The sequence below is a fragment of the Bubalus kerabau genome, chromosome X, assembly GCF_029407905.1.
Source record: "Bubalus kerabau isolate K-KA32 ecotype Philippines breed swamp buffalo chromosome X, PCC_UOA_SB_1v2, whole genome shotgun sequence".
NCBI classification, from domain to species: Eukaryota; Metazoa; Chordata; class Mammalia; order Artiodactyla; family Bovidae; genus Bubalus; species Bubalus kerabau.
Genome location: NC_073647.1, coordinates 153,129,421 through 153,145,708, shown reverse-complemented (window position 1 = coordinate 153,145,708; position 16,288 = coordinate 153,129,421). Strand labels below are relative to the sequence as shown.

At 39.9% G+C, this 16,288-nt stretch overlaps 1 protein-coding gene across 3 annotated transcripts in view; it reads right to left on the bottom strand.

Moving 5' to 3' along the window:
* BMX (BMX non-receptor tyrosine kinase) overlaps positions 1 to 16,288 on the bottom strand; it is a 44,813-nt gene that overhangs the window by 18,316 nt on the left and 10,209 nt on the right. For 2 of the 3 annotated variants that reach the window (XM_055564666.1, XM_055564668.1), the window contains exons 4-10: positions 15,019 to 15,100; positions 12,185 to 12,304; positions 9,923 to 9,987; positions 5,319 to 5,494; positions 3,757 to 3,828; positions 3,049 to 3,102; positions 646 to 700 (exon numbers count right to left, since the gene is read on the bottom strand). In XM_055564666.1, coding sequence (XP_055420641.1) covers positions 646 to 700; positions 3,049 to 3,102; positions 3,757 to 3,828; positions 5,319 to 5,494; positions 9,923 to 9,987; positions 12,185 to 12,304; positions 15,019 to 15,100 — 624 coding nt within the window. The remainder of the gene's footprint in view (positions 1 to 645; positions 701 to 3,048; positions 3,103 to 3,756; positions 3,829 to 5,318; positions 5,495 to 9,922; positions 9,988 to 12,184; positions 12,305 to 15,018; positions 15,101 to 16,288) is intronic. The other variant, XM_055564667.1, reaches the window with a different exon arrangement.

The following is a 16,288-nucleotide window of genomic DNA, read 5'->3' as shown; positions in this document are numbered from 1 at the left end:
CTCCCCATTGCATCTGCTGTACTCTGGTTTAGGTGCTAATGGTTTTTGTGACAGAATTGAAGTATGAGGTACAGATGGCCGCCAGTAAGTCTTCTCTTTGTATATTTCTGCTCTGGGCAGTCCCCTCCCACATTGACTCTGGGCTGGGCCATGTGATTTGCTTTGGCCAGTGGGACATTAGCAAACATGACAAAAGCTGAGACAGGCTTGGCCTCTTCAACCACTGCCTTGAGATCACCATGCTGTGAGGAAGCCCAAGTTAGCCACATGGAGATGGAACATGGCACCCACCCTGGTTGACTACCCCAGCTAACCCCACTGTTAGTCAGTCCACCAGCTAAAGGCAGCCACATGAGTGAACCTAAGCAAAACCTGCAGAAAAACTGCTGGCCCAGCTGCCTCACAGAATGGTGAGGAATCATACATCTTATTTCCAGCCACTAAATTTTTGAATGGTTTATTATAGAGCAAAGGGAATAGAGGAAGGCTAGATGTGAAGGGCCTGGTAACCCATAAGCTGAACAATTAGCACTATGATGTCTTGACTGTATAATTAATGATAGGGTTTCTGCGAGCAGTGCGGTACCCTCAGCCCAACAACAGAAAGACATTCTTAGAGGCTATTTTAAAGATGAAACTACTTACCTTTTGTCTCAGTAACTGCTCAGATTGTGACCTGGAGATGTTACCTGCAAACCAGCTGCAATAGAAAAGAATTCCATTTTGAGAATGAATAGTTTTTAATTGCATAACTTGTCATTTAACTTTCTCATCTGTAAAATGATGCATTGGCTTAGATCAGCGGTTTCCAAACTTGGCTGCTGAAGAGAATCACTTGAAGAGCTATTTAAAAACCTCAGATTCCTGAGTCTCCACCAGCCAGTTGTGATTCTGGGGGTGGGGCCTACGTATCTTTCCTGATTGTTTCCCCAAGGCACACCTCTCACCCCACTTTGGAATCTAGAAATGATGGAGACAGAGACTGTCTGTATGGTCACAGCTGGGCTTTCTGAATCAAAGGAAGCCTTCCAATTCATCTAAATACTAAAGACTAAAATCCATGATGAGAGGTTCACTCCCATTGGTTTAAATCTTTGTCAATTGTTAAAGTGCAATTATCTTTGGATAATTTTTGTGCTGGTCTTTCTCAGTTATTTTTATCTTAGTTTGAATGATTCCAGCAGGTGCCTTCTGGAGGGTAAAAGTAGGGGAAGTGGAGGCAGTGACATGTACTTTGAAAAAGCTCTCACTACACTTGTAGCCAATGAAGGAATAACAGGACTCATACAAAAACAAAGCTAGTAATATGTGTTCTCCTAGTGTCCAGCTGACTTAGTCACTGTCAGGTAGCAGGTGTCTGAGAGATGCAGTGTGCCTTGTTATTCCCACTTTTTCTTAATGCCAGCCTCTAAGTCCCTGGTGGCTCAGATGCTAAAGAATCTGCCTGAAATGCGGGAGACCTGGGTTCGGTCCCCAGGTCAAGACGATCCCCTGGAGAAGGGAATGGCAACCCACTCCAGTATTCTTGCCTGGGAAATTCCATGGACAGAGGAGCCTGGCGGGCTACAGTCCATGGGCTCACAAAGAGTCGGACAGGACTGAGCAACTACACTACAACTAAGTCCAGGAGATGATTATTTGTGCCTAATTGTTGTCCAATGATAGAATCTTAGATTTTGGAAAGGACCTTAACAGCCACTTAAGACCACTCTGTTTCTGTGTAATTGAGGTGAGCACACATTCTTACTTGCCCAGAGGGGTCCACTTTATGTCTGTATGGTCCTGTGTCTTTGTCCTATGTCCAGGTGTAACACTGAACAGTACATTCTTCCTCTTCTTAAAGCATCCTAGTTTGGACGTTCAATGATAAGGTCACCCTTGAAATAGGAATCTCCCAACATAAAAATGCTCTGATATTCAAGGCTCAGTTGTGCTACTATGTGAAATTACTGCATCATAACTAACTTCAAAATTGGACTTAAAGCTAATAAGAGCCTTCAAAAATCATCCTGATGAGGGCCTCCAGGAAAGAAATAATCAGCAGAAATGTCATAGGCTGTATCTATGAAGACAAAGCAAAATGAAGGGATGGGGGTCAGCTATGTAATAAATCCCAAGAATTTGTGCAGCCAGTTTAGATCATTTAGATTGGGGTGAAGTATATTGATGAGGATGAAAGAGGAGAGTGAAAAAGCTGGCTTAAAACTCATCATTCAAAACACTAAGATCATGGCATCTGGTTCCATCACTTTATGACAAATAGAAGGGGAAAAAGTGGAAGCAGTGACCGATTTTATTTTCTTGGGCTCCAAAATCACTGCTGACAGTAAATGCAACCATTAAATTAAAAGATGCTTACTCCTTGGAAGAAAAGCTATGACAAACCTAGACAGTGTATTAAAAGGCAGAGGTATCACTTTTCCTACAAAGGTCTGTCTAGTCAAAGCTGTGGTTTTTCCAGTAGTCATGTACAGATGTGAGAATAGGACCCTAAAGAAGGCTAAGGGTCAAAGAATTGATGCTTTCGAATTGTGGTGCTGGAGAAGACTCTTGAGAGTCCCTTGGACGGCAGGGAGATCAAAACCAGTCGATCCTAAAGGAAATTAACCCTGAATATTCATTGGAAGGACTGATGCTGAAGCTGAAGCTCCAGTACTTTGGCCACCTGATGTGAAGAGCCAACTCACTGGAAAAGACCCTGATGCTGGGAAAAATTTGAAGGCAAAAGCAAAAGGGGATGGCAGAGGATAAGGTGGTTGGAAGGCATCACTGACTCAATGGAGATGAGTTTGAGCAAACTCCAGGAGATAGTGAAGTACAGGGGAGCCTGGCATGCTGCAGTCCATGGGGTCGCAAAGAATAGGACACGACTTAGCAACTGAACAACATTTTCATTAGTAACAGCCCAGTTTATTGTCACCCATCCTCCAGTTTCATGGCCCAGAACCTCACAGGAGTTTCTCCATGTAAATACAGCCTTTTCAGAAGAATAGAATAGAAATATCTATGTCTAGTTTTAGAGGAACACAGAGGACTTTCAAAACTCACTCATAATCATCAAAGTTTTCCTCTTCTTCAGATGAACTTGACTCAGGGGAGCCCCTTAAGAAGAGAGGAAACGTGGTTAATACACACACACACACACAATACCAAGAAATAATCCAAGTGCCTCACAGTGCCATGTCAAATCCCACCCTGCTTTTATCCACATAAATAAAATCTGCACTGTTAGATTTCCCTTTTTTGCACTTGGGAAGGGGTCAGCAAAGTGAAGAGAAGGTTGCTCACAAGCTGAGCTCATGCCCAGTCTCATGAGACATTGGCTCCTTGATACAGGAGGATCCCAGGAATGTAGATTTCTTTGACTCTGTCAGAAGAGCAGACTCATGAAATACATGAAGTGCTTCAGGGGCAGCTGTGATATGAAGTTAGAGAAAGTCTTGGGTAGTGTATAGAGGTATTCTCAAAGAAGAGTTCCTCAACACCACGTTGTTTTCCTTCTGGCTCACATAGGTAGGTTCGTGTTCATGCTGACACCTGTGTATATCATGTATGATGGGTAGGAAATATCAGTGTAACCTCGGAAGTTATCCATTCAGACCACTGTCAGGATTCAAAGAGGCAAACTCCATGCATTTGTTTGTTTTATAGTCACCTTAAAATTAAAGGCTAGTTGCAAAATTTTTACACCTGTGGTTAGTTTTCCTGCAAATGAAAGAAATCCTGGCTGCAACAGAATATCTGAAGTTGATTTACCATGACATCTTTGAGGTGTTCTGATTTACAACATTTGTTTCCCTTTGATTACTGCATGCCAAATCTTCACTGCTACAAAAAAGAGAGATACAGTTCATAAATTTATATTTATTTATAAATGTTAAATGACAAAAGTAGTTGTATGGATATGTTTTAGCTTTATTTAATATTGTGACCCATATATGTCACTTGGTGTGGAAATTGAAGCTAATGAGTCATTTTCACATTTTCATCCTTGCAGTGACCCCACTAAAAAGCAGTCATTTGATAGGATGCCTAAACAAAAGAGAGTTTTTAATAATGGATCATAATAACCCCAAACAATAGAAAACTTGGGTTAATAAATCATCCTGACTGGGTTTGTTCTGATTTTCTTGTATGTGTGCAAGCATTCTGTCATTAATATATTTTAATATAAGTCATTTTCCTCTTTGCTGTTATGCTTGCAAAGGAAAGTCCTGAAAATACTGAACCTTTTAACTCCATGTGTACACACAGATCTGCAGGGTTCTCTTCACCCTCTCCACCCATCATTTTATCTTTTACTTGGTGTGTGAAGCAGCCCATGAGGCAGTGCTGACTTCTCCAAGTCCAAAGGCTGTTTTAGTTGGAAGGTAGGACCTATTTCCTGTTTGCCTTCACAACCCAGGCTCTTTTTCAAAATCACACTTCCGAGTGACAAGCTTCCTTAACAAGGAAGTGTTCCTCTGGCTGCAGTTCAAGGAAAGCCTGGAAAGCCCCAGCTTCCCAAAGAGCCTTGCTCACTAGCAAAGCTTTTTCCCTTCAGCTCTTTGTAAGAAAGCTCTTATTTAAAAATACCAAGCAATTCATTTAGCCTTTTTGTGTTTTTTAAGAACATGTGGAGAGTGTCCATCAGTTGTGCATCACTTAGGTTTATCCACATGATGGAATACAATACAGGCATTCACAATAATCAGGTCGTTTACACAACAGTGGGAATGTAATGAACACTACTGAACTCTACACTGCAAAATGACAAAGGTGGTAAATTTTGTGCTGTTTTACCACAGCTAAAACATTAAAAAATTAAAAATGTAGTATATCCTCATGTCTTCAAATAGGAAAAATGTCCCAGATGTGAAGTGAAAAGTGCAAGTGGCAAAGAAGACTATAGGTGAAGGTGTACATCCTGAGAAGGCAGCCACAGCCTCGTTTGAATACTTGTCATTGGCCAGTGATGCCAAAGCACGTTGCAAAAACCTACCCACTCTAAGCTCTCTCAGATAAAGGATATATTTTAAAGATTTGGTGTTCTGGAATGTGGGGTTATTTGGAGGAAGAAGGAAAGAAAAGAAAGGGAATAAAGTGCTCAAGTATTGTACACATCATTAGATTCAATCATCTAAATGGCAAGTCTGTGGTGCTGAGTCCCAGTGGGGCCACCACTACTCTGGGCTTCTGGCTCAGGCACTGAGGATTTTCTGAGAGGGCGGCCCTGTCTCAGCCATGGCCTGTGCAGGCTGTGCTGAGGCTCAGCTCCGAGGCAGTGCGGTAATACCTACTTGACGCGCTGTGCAGCTGGACTGAAAGCTGGGACTTACCTTCTCAGTTTTCTTAATTGCCACCAGTCAGGGAAGTCTTCTTTTGGAATATACTTCATGTTGATGTTTGACTGGGAGCCATAGTTTTTCTTGGAATCACTGTCATACTGGGCTAGAGTGGTACTTGAAGATGGTTCATCTACTTTGAGAATAGGAACTGCTCTAGGAATCTTCAGCTTTGGAGGACAAGAGATTCAAGTACATCACAGTGAGGCACAGATTCATGAGCTGGGAACTGACAATCAAAGTATATCAGCTCTTAAATTTAAAAAAAAAATAGGAAAGAAAGGGGCAGTAACTAGTAGTCACAAGACATGGAGCAGCTGGAACTCTCATACTTTGTTGGTTGGAGTATGAAGTGCATGACCACTCTGGAAAGTTGTTTCATATATCCTAAGACCCATATATGCCCAATAATGAAACCAAAAGACATATAAAAGAATGTTCCATAGCAGAATTATTTCAATTAGGTAAAAACTGGAAATGACCTCAATGCCCAATAATAACCTTATTGTGGCTGTAGTCAGTTAAATCATGCCCTTTCCCCAAAGATGTTTATGTCCCAGTCCCTGCAACCTGTGAGTATGTCACCTTGCATAGTAAAGCATACTTTGCAGATATGACTTAAGTTAAGGATCTTGAACGGAGAAGGCAATGGCACCCCACTCCAGTACTCTTGCCTGGAAAATCCCATGGACGGAGGAGCCCGTTAGGCTGAAATCCATGGGGTCACTAAGAGTCGGACACGACTGAGCAACTTCACTTTCACTTTTCACTTTCATGCATTGGAGAAGGAAATGGCAACCCACTCCAGTGTTCTTGCCTGGAGAATCCCAGGGATGGGGGAGCCTGGTGGGCTGCCGTCTATGGGGTCGCAGAGTCGGACACGACTGAAGTGACTTAGCAGCAGCATAGCATAAGGATCTTGAAATGGGGTGATTATCCTGTATTACTGGGATGAGCCAGATATAATCACAAGGGCACAAGGGCACAAGTGAGATGCAAGAAGGTCAGAGATTAGGGAGCAGGTATAAAGTTGGAAACAAAGATCAGAGAGGAAAGCAGATGCTACCAATCTGGCCCTAAAGATGGAAAAAGGGGCCAGGAGCCAGGGAATGTAGGCAGCCCCCATAAACTAGAAAAAGTAAGTAAATAGATTTTCTTAAAGCCTCCTAAAGGAATACAGCTTTGTAGACCCGATTCTAGACTTCTGACTTTAGAATTATGAGAAGAACTTTGTGTTGCTTTAAGCCACTAAATTTGTGGTAATTTGTTACAGCAGCAATAAGAAACTCATACAGCATTATATTCACACAATGGAATTCTGTACAGCAATTGAGGATAAACTGCAACCACATACTAAACTATGAGTGAATCTCATGAGAAAATAAGCAATAAACAACTATATACTTTATAATTCCATCTGTGTAAAGATCAAAACTAGGCAAATAATCTATGATATTATATGTCAGCCTAGTGATTACTTTTGGTGGAATGTAGTGACCCAAAGGGAAGATAAGGGTGGTCCTGGGGTTCTGAGATGTTCTTAACCCATCTGAGTGTGGGTTGTTACAGATATGTTTGGTTTGTGACAATTCATGAAGTTATAGAATGGTCTTTTGGACTCTGTGGGACAGGGAGAGAGTGGGATGATTTGGGAGAATGGCATTGAAACGTATAATATCATATATGAAACAAGTCGCCAGTCCAGCTTTGATGCATGATACTGGATGCTTGGGGCTGGTGCACTGGGACGACCCAGAGGGATGGTATGGGGAGGGAGGAGGGAGGAGGGGTCAGGATGGGGAACACATGTATACCTGTGGTGGATTCATTTCAATATTTGGCAAAACCAATACAATATTGTAAAGTTTAAAGATAAAATTAAAAAAAATTTTTTTTAATAAATAAATTTTAAAATAAAAAAAAAGAAAATTCATGAAGTTGTCCACTTAGGACTTGTATACTTGTCTAAGTGCATGTTATACTTCATTAAAAATTCATATAGATATATAATCTGAATTTAATTTTTTCACATATTTTACTTTTTTCCAGGGATTGACATCCTAGACATTTAAGCTATGATATTTATGAGCTGTGAGGTGCTTCTTTCCAAAGATAAATGCAGTAGAAATTTCCCTAAACAGAAATCTAAACAGAATGACTAGAGAACAGATTTTAATTTTCCTCATCTCAGTAAAACAAGTCCTTTACTGAATGATCTGGTGAAAACAAGCAGAGGAAAACAGGCTTTTCACAGTATCTTCTATGATCCCTGATCACTTAGGGCAGCTTATAATCAAAACAGACTTGGGAACCCTTGGCCACTGATTTGCCCAACTGATAATTTTCAACACATTTCACAAAGAATTCCTCACCAGAGACTAGATGCCTCGTTTGGGCTCCTAAATTTTTCTCTGCTCTTAGATTTGTTTAAAATAAACTTTACTGGAGCACAATTTATATACCACATGCCACCCTTTGTGGTATTCACCCTTTGTAAGTATAGGATTCAGTGACTTTTAATAAATTTATCAAGTTGAGCAATCATCACCACCATCCAGTTTTACCATTTTCCATTACTTCTATAAGATCTCTTGGGCCAATTTCTAGTCAATCCCCATTCCCATACTGACCCTAGGTAAACACCAGTTGACCTTTGTTTGTTTGGGACATTGCTTTTAGGTGTTTTACAGAGCCATAATTTTCAAGCTTCAGAACTGAAGCATATATCCAAACCAAAAAACAATGTCACTGATAACAACATAAAATCCCCAAACCTTAATAATTCTATCAGTTTCCTAGGACTGCCATAACAAATTTCTACACATTTAGTGGTTTAAAACAACAGAAATTTATCCTCTTACAGTTCTGGAGACCAAAAGTCCAAAAGCAAGTTTTCATGAAAGGCTGAGGGGGAGGATCTTTGCTTGCCTCTTCCAGCTTCTGTTGGGTCTAAGCATTCTTGGCTTCTGGCATCATAAGTCCAATCTCTGCTTAGGTCTTTAAGTGGCTACCTTCTCTGTGTATCTCTCTGTGTTCCCTCCTCTTATAAGGACATCAATAATTGAATTTATGATCTATCCTAATCCAGGATCTCATCTTGGTCCTTAACTAATTATATCTCAAAGACCCTCTTTCCAAATAAGGTCACATTCTGAGGTTTTGGGTGGACATGAATTTAGGGAGACAAAACTCAACCTGTGACAATAATGGATTTAGTCTTGTCTTTCATGTTGGTTTACAAAAATTATATGTTGTTTTGTTTTGGCTGTGCTCCACAGTATGTAGTTCCCTGACCAGGGATGTAACCCATTCCCCCTGGAATAGAAATGTAGAGTTTTAACCACTGGACCACTAGGGATGTCTCTAAAAATTATATGGTTTTTACTTTAGATAGAAGGAGAGAAGTAAGTATGCATGAATGTGTGTGAAAATAAGTACCCAAGCCACCACAGAGCTGATGGGTGGATGGAGATGCTCTCTTCATTTCAGGTGAGCTTCCAGAAAACTACTGGGAGCCCATGTTATATGTCTCATGGCATTTGAGGAGGCTGACACCTACCTGGGAAGCCTAAAAGCAGGAAGTTATGGCTTTGAACCCAAGAAAGCAGAGCAGAAGGATAGCCTGTACTGTGAACTTGAACCACATACAATTTTACTAAGCAGAGAGATCAAGGCTCTGTTTTCTTGTAGGCCAACTCCACCCTTGAGAGAGGGTTAGCTGGAAGCCATCTTGAAAGGAACTCTGCTCAAAATGAGTGAACGGACCCAGTAAAAAGTTGGAGGGGTAGAAACCAAAGAGCTAAGGTCAAGACATTTGCTCTGTCATAAAACTACACCCCAGGGGGAGATCCGTGAAAGTCTGATAAAGAGTCAGTGTTAGAAAACTGTCTCACCCAGAAGCCACCACTACCAAATCATGATGGGGCCAGCCACATATGACTCTCTTTTTCATCAGACCTTCTCTTCCTGAGCCTCGATCCTGAAAGGGTCAGAAAGCTTAGCTTCTCCATGACCTCTTCCCCAAAGCAGGCTGCCCTCTGATGCAGACTTGAGCTAAGGGAAGGGGGTAAGTTTTAACTTGAAATGGTGTTTGGAGTCATATGATTATAATATTGGCTGGATCACTTTAGAGGCTATTCTCATGACTACTAGTAATTGGGAAAATTTATTTCATCTGAGGTGACTGGAAAATTATGAAATCTACTGGATTTCATAGCCACACTAAGTGGCTTTGAAAAGATAATGGAGGGAAAGAATTATATTCTGCTTGTGTCCTGTGGTGTCCCATTCCTTTCCCAGGGCACTTACATGAGGCAGACTTAGCCACGCCAGTGGTAAAAGAAGAATGCCAGCCAATAATAGCTGCGTTTACAGGTTAGAAATAGGCTTGGTTATCAAATGAAAAAATATAACATGATAAAATGGTTCTATGTTTGAATTTATTATTTGCTACTGCCATAGCTATTGGCGATAGCACACGTCTTCTCTCTCTTGCTGGGCATTCTGAATGAAGCCCATGTATTCTAGTCTTGAATTTGGCAACTCTTGGTTTATTTAATATATCCTGACTGTGAAAAAAAATTGAAATGTTGACTTACCACTCTGTCTGGGAAGATGGGAACCCCGTGTTTTTCTTCTTTGGGTGCAGTGTGCAGATCAGCATCTGAAGAGTAAAACCAAGTAATATCAGAAGAAAATTTAAATAAAACAAAATAAAACACCCAATGTTATGAATCAAAAGAGTGAACTAGTTAGTGTGAGCAATATTCCAGATTACGTGGACTTAGACACAACATCTGGAGTGATTATGTTGCTCTCCTGTATGATATCCAACTCAAATACCACTTCACCATTGATTATCAGTATCTTTCCGAGCAGATAAGAAATTCAAGTTGCTCTAAATTCTATAAGCTGTTAATTTATACCACATTGCCACCTTGTATTTGAATAATAGATATCTAATCTCATTGGGTAGTGTCAGTGACCCTAGGATTCAGAATCCGTGTCGGATTCTTCTTTGATTGGCTCATACACAATGCATATAAATAGCTGATTTACAAGTGAACAAATCTATCCTAAACTTTTTCCTCTCCCTGTTCTTAGTATAATTGTTGGTTTTTCTTTTTACTCACACATGTAGATAGATATCCAGGCTGTGAGTGTGAAACCAGTATATGCCTTTTAAGTGGGGTTGCCATATGGTTTATTGACCCAGCTGGGACATTTCTGACGGTGATAGGTAGGCTTTTAATAATTATGCCAGGTCCCCAGCTGAAGAATGAGACTGTCTCAAACAAACTGGGGTGTATGGTCAACTGACTTTAGGCCATGTACTTTGGGAAGATGCCCAACTGTTTCCTTCCTCGTAGATGTGCCTGTGGGCTGCCCTGTAGCTCACAGAGGAGGAGGTTGAGGGAGTAAATTACACTTAGGCAGATAGACAATATCACAACTGCCTGTGAGCCCAACACCTCTACTAAATTCTGTAGTTTTCTTCAGAAGCTGGCAGAGAGCCTGTGGCACCCAGGACACATGGCAGGTGCCATGCAGACAGAGGCCAGGAAGATGATCCCAGGGCAGTGCTCTCTCTGGCCTGTTTTCTTGCTCTTTCTCAGGAAGTTAGGGTGAGGTCAGAGCTGGAATCTGGCCTGCTGAGTAATAATGCTGACCACAGACAGAAACACTGGGGTTAATGATTAATGTTACAAGGAAACATTACTCTCTGGCCTTCACACTGGAGGGAAGATCCATGCACAGTACATTTTGTAAAGTTCATTGAATCATTATCATTCATGAGTATAAAGGGCAATATGATCTAATTAAGATCAGTAAATATTCATTGTGTAGTTTCATTGAGATGGGAAACACAATGAATATTTAGTCACTGATTTTGCTCTAAAATTACAAGTAGTAACATTAACATGATTCTCAGTGAATTTGAATAATATTTCATGTCCCTGTTTGTTCTACAGTTCTTGAAGTTGTTATCATGCAGCTGATCTCATGTAATTCTTTAGTTATAATCCAAGCATATTTTGTCCAGGCTGGTAATACTGTTACCAAAACAAGTTCTCCTTTTTATTTATCAACAACTTAATGTTGTTAAACAATGATAAACTTCTAAAATATATGATTGTTTCATGTAAGTATCCTGGTGATAGAATGGGACTCCACAGGGCACGAGCAGAAAACAGTATAATTCTTTCCCTCCATTAGGCCTTCAAAATCACTCAGTGGGCTTCCTTTCCCTGAATAAAGTCTCAGATAGATTTCCCTAGAAATATAACTCTGGATAGAATCTGCACATAAAGCAAACCCTACACTACCTTCTTTGTTGTTATGAGGAAATCAATAAACATATACAGAATGGCAAGTCATTTTAAATTTATCTTTGAAAACTTGGCCATCCATCATTTTGGTATCTATGGCAATACTTATATTTTATCCTTTGACATATTTTTTAAAAGAATGTTGGTGTTTTTAGTTTATGATGTTAGTTTATGAACCATGGTGATGTATGTTCACCACATTCTCCTCTTTTGGAGTTTATCTTAAACCAGGAAGAATTTTGGAAGGAAATAAACAGCTCCTTTCTTGATTTATGATTTCCCTTTAAAAACATTTCTCATGACATGAATGAATGGCAGATGTTTGTGTTGTTATTATTTTATGGAACATGACTCAGTTGACTCTGGAATCATGTTTCATTTGTCAGATAGCATGTTCAAGGCTGGGTATGCACAATGCCAACCAATCTGGCACATTTTGTTTTCCCGAACTGGCGAGCTGTTCTGGCATTTGCCAGTTTTGCCTAAAGGGCATTGTACCCAGGGTCCAGCCCAACAGAGGAGTCACATTACATGCTTCCCAGAGAGTACATCCTGGGGCCGCTTTGCAACTCTGCTGGCAGCACAGGAACTTCCCGTCCACGAAGAACCCACTGTGGTACTTGATCAGCAGGTGGGGGTTGCCCCTTATCTCTGGGGAGCAGGCAGGAAGAAAACACAGCATGAGCAAATGTTGACCCAAGAGAAGAAGCACATTCAGCAAGTGCTGTCATCGTAAAACAACGAAAACCTCATTTTGCCTGTAACCAGCCTAAGAGCAAATGGTTCCTAAAGGATGTAAGTCTTTCACTCAGAAGTTGAAAAGCCAAAGAGAAAAGTCTAACCATGTTTATAGAGAACACACAATAACTTAAATCAGTCTTAAAAAAATACCTACTAGAAAATACATATACACATCAGCTTGGTGTTAGGATTTTAGAGTAGGACTAGATCTTAACAAGAAGAAAAGAAATTTCCAATAAACATATACTCCCCCTTCTACTTTTTATTTTGAAACATTTCAAGTGTACAGAAAAGTTGCTAGCATAGTGAAGGCAATGTCTATATACACTTCATACAGATTCACCTATTTTTAACTGTTTGTCACATTTGTTTCTTCTTAGTCTCTTTTTTTACATACATATTATTAAAATTTTATCATTATTTTGCTTAACCATTTGAGAGTAAGTTGCAGATATCATGACCTAAATAATGTCACCCATTAATACTTTAGCATGTAACTTCTGTTAACAAGTACATTCCCTTATATAACCATAATACAATGACCGATTCAAGAAATTTAACATTGATACCATACTAGTACTTAATATACATTTTGTATTTAAAAATTTTCCAGTTTTTCCAATAATACCCTTTGTAATCATTCATTTTTTTCTGATCAAGGATCCAATCTAGAATCGTACATGGCATTTAGTTATCTAGTTTTTCTTGATCTAGAACAGTTCCTTGTCCCTTCTTTGTCTTTTGTGACTTTTGACCTGTTTCCACAAAGGATTAGATGGAAATATAATACTAAGGAATATGGAATTACTTTTCTAGGAGTATGTGTGTATTTTAAAAAAATGTGGGAATAGGGCAATGTTGAATGCAAAGAAATGAAGTTCCAATATTTGAGTATAATACTGTGTCTGCAACAAATTCACCTCTCTCAAAATGCAGCAGAGAAACCTACAAGGTCTTAGTAGAGAACAGTTCAAGAAGAGTCTCCAGGTAGGGAGGGCTGGTCTAGGTGTGACTTAAACTCCTTCCTTCTTGATTTTATATTCATCTTGAGGATTCCGTATTTGGATACCAGGAGAACAACATTCCTTCTTTACAACCCTGACTCCAGGAAGTGTCTGGGAATAATAGTATCTACTTTGCTGGGTCATTGGGAGGAGATGAGCCAATGTATGTAAAGCATCCAGCATAATGTGTGGCTCAGAGGAGGTGCTCGGTGAACAGTGGGCTTTAATATCATTTCTTTAGTTTAATTCAACTCAACTTAGCTAAAAAATTTGGCATTAAAAGCTTTTCCAAATATTAATGGGAATTAAAGGGAAATTATTACAGAAGTCACAAAAAGCAAAAGAAGTTGGTATTACAAACCACTAGTTCTTGACCTTAGTCCCTAATGGTCATTGCAGTTCTTTGGGTACATTACATGCCTTTCTGCTCTGTAAGGTACTGGTCTCTGTGTACCAGGGTTGCTATTACTTCCTATTACATGAATTTAGCTTTGGGGGTAACTAATTGTTTTCCAGTCAAGTCCAGAAGTCCACACTGCAATACTCCTACCATCTAATAATGACTCTAAGAGAAACTCATATATTAATATGTGTATAGGACTTCACATTTACATATTTTCCCTTACTTGCACCATTTCGTTTAACCTACTCAGCAAACTTGAGGGGAGCTGCTGTTGCTACCATGGCTCTTACAGAGTCAGGTAAGCTGAGGCACAGAGAGGTGGTGTCGCCTGATCGAGTTCACTATCTAGCACATTTGAGACTCAGACCTAAGCTCACTCTACTATATTCCAATGCTCACATCCCCATCTGGGAGCTTAAATTCTACCAGTAGAGCCATTCGTTTGAGTTAAGTATTGTCCTTACACCTTTACCCCCCTTTAAAATAAAAATATCGTAGGGAGAAACATCATAGTGACAAGTTACTATTAATTTTCTCTCTTCTGCCAAAGGATGTTACCGGGGCAGCCTAAGAATCACTAAATAAATGTTTCATCAAATTCCCAGTTTTGCCTGGCATTTATACTGTACTCTTAAAAAGTTGGATTTGGGTAATTGAGTTATATGTTCTTTGTAATTAGGTATTTGATGTCGGCCATGTCTGTTTAACTTCACTTATCTAGAAAACAGAGAATAATATTACTCCTTGCCATAGAGTTGTCAAGAGGATTACCTAAGAGAGTGTTTTACAGCTATTCGACCTAGTAGCTGGCAAACGATAAATACTTTGTAAGTGTTAAGACATAAATTTCTAAAAAACATCGAAAGTACAGTAGCTACAGGAGCTGCCAGAGCCCCATGAGGACCTAGACTTTGCTCTGATAAAGGCAAGCACAGTGGGTGGAGAGCAGGTGGCCTGACTTCCTCCCAGCTGCTGGATAGCACTACGCACAACGCCAGCTCTGTGCTACCAGGCAGGAAAGAGAATCAGATCCCCAGGCTTCCTCTAGGTAACAAAGAGAATGCAAAATGAGGGTGAGTGCAGCACGGTTCTCTGAGGCTGGTAGGAAAATCAACAGATTCTGTCTTGGTGGTAGGCCCTTTTATTGCCACATCTTTCTCCACCAAGTCTCAAAGAACTCAGTCAGCAACTCCCTTTAATGACTTTTTAAAAAGTACCTTTTTGTAATGCTTTCAGCCACTGACTTCGGCTCTCTTCATTTGATGCATACACATAGAGAAGCCCATCTTTATAGACAATCTGGAAAGGAAAATATTTGGTGTGTTTCGATGTAACTGTGTTATAGTTCACTCTGGTGCAACTACAAAATTTTTGTTATTCAAAAAAAACATTGAGTTTTATTACATGATATACATTAGCTCTGAATTAGATTTTTAAATTTTAGTTATTTTTATCCTCTACCCTTCAATATATTTTATCCCAGATATGTTTACACTTCAGAAAACCACAGCAATGATGCATCTAGCAGCAAATATGGAGGTCTCAGCAGGAATCCCCGAGCCATGGAGAATTATAAAAGTATAAGACCTTAGACATTACAGATGTCTTAGGAGTGTTCTGGTCCATCCACCAACCCAGTGCATGACTCTCTTTGTAGCCTACTGCAAAGTGTTTATCTGCTCTATTCTGGAAAATATCTTCAGGGATGGGATGTCCTTTCCTTTTATTATGCCATCCTGGTCAATTTCCTTTCATTCTGATCATTATATAGCTCATGCTTATGCTGGGTTAAAATGTGACTCCCTACGGTCATGTCCCACGTTGGGAGTCCCTAGGATAAACAGTTTTCTATTTTTTAAGACATTTGGTGAGATGTGTGAACATTCTAATGTCTTCCCCAGATCCTTCTCTAGTTTATTCAGCTTTTGTGGGTAAACAATGCATTGCATTTATGCTCTTTTCTAGACAGTTTAACATTTTTATTCCCTTTCAACTCTACAAAAATATGAGATTATGCCCACTGTAAATGAGGAAACAAACTCAGAGGTTGAGAATATTTGTGGGGCATCAAAGCCAGTGTACTTTTGAGCATTCCATGCCATGCTGATATTCATTTCGAAGCTTCTGCCATGAGCACATACTCCCTTGGTTTCTCCCAACTGAGTAATGTTCTTTTTTTTTTTTTTTTTAAAGTTGGAAGTATGGGTTGTTCACCAACTGGATTATTTTATTTTATTTCATTTTTGGCCACTGTTCCCTCATACTAGCACAGGGTAATCTGACCATTGGAAGGATAGTCCGTCTGTCTTTAGAGCAGACAGATAAATATTCCTAATATAATAAAAGCGGGAAGCTGTTAGATCAGGCCATTCCCATCTGTACTGTAGGCACAGTCTTTACAGCAGGCCAGTGTTTGAAATACTTGAGGGTAAAATTCTAACTCCTTAGCATGCCATGCAATGCCATTCATGATATGGCCCGGCCCAC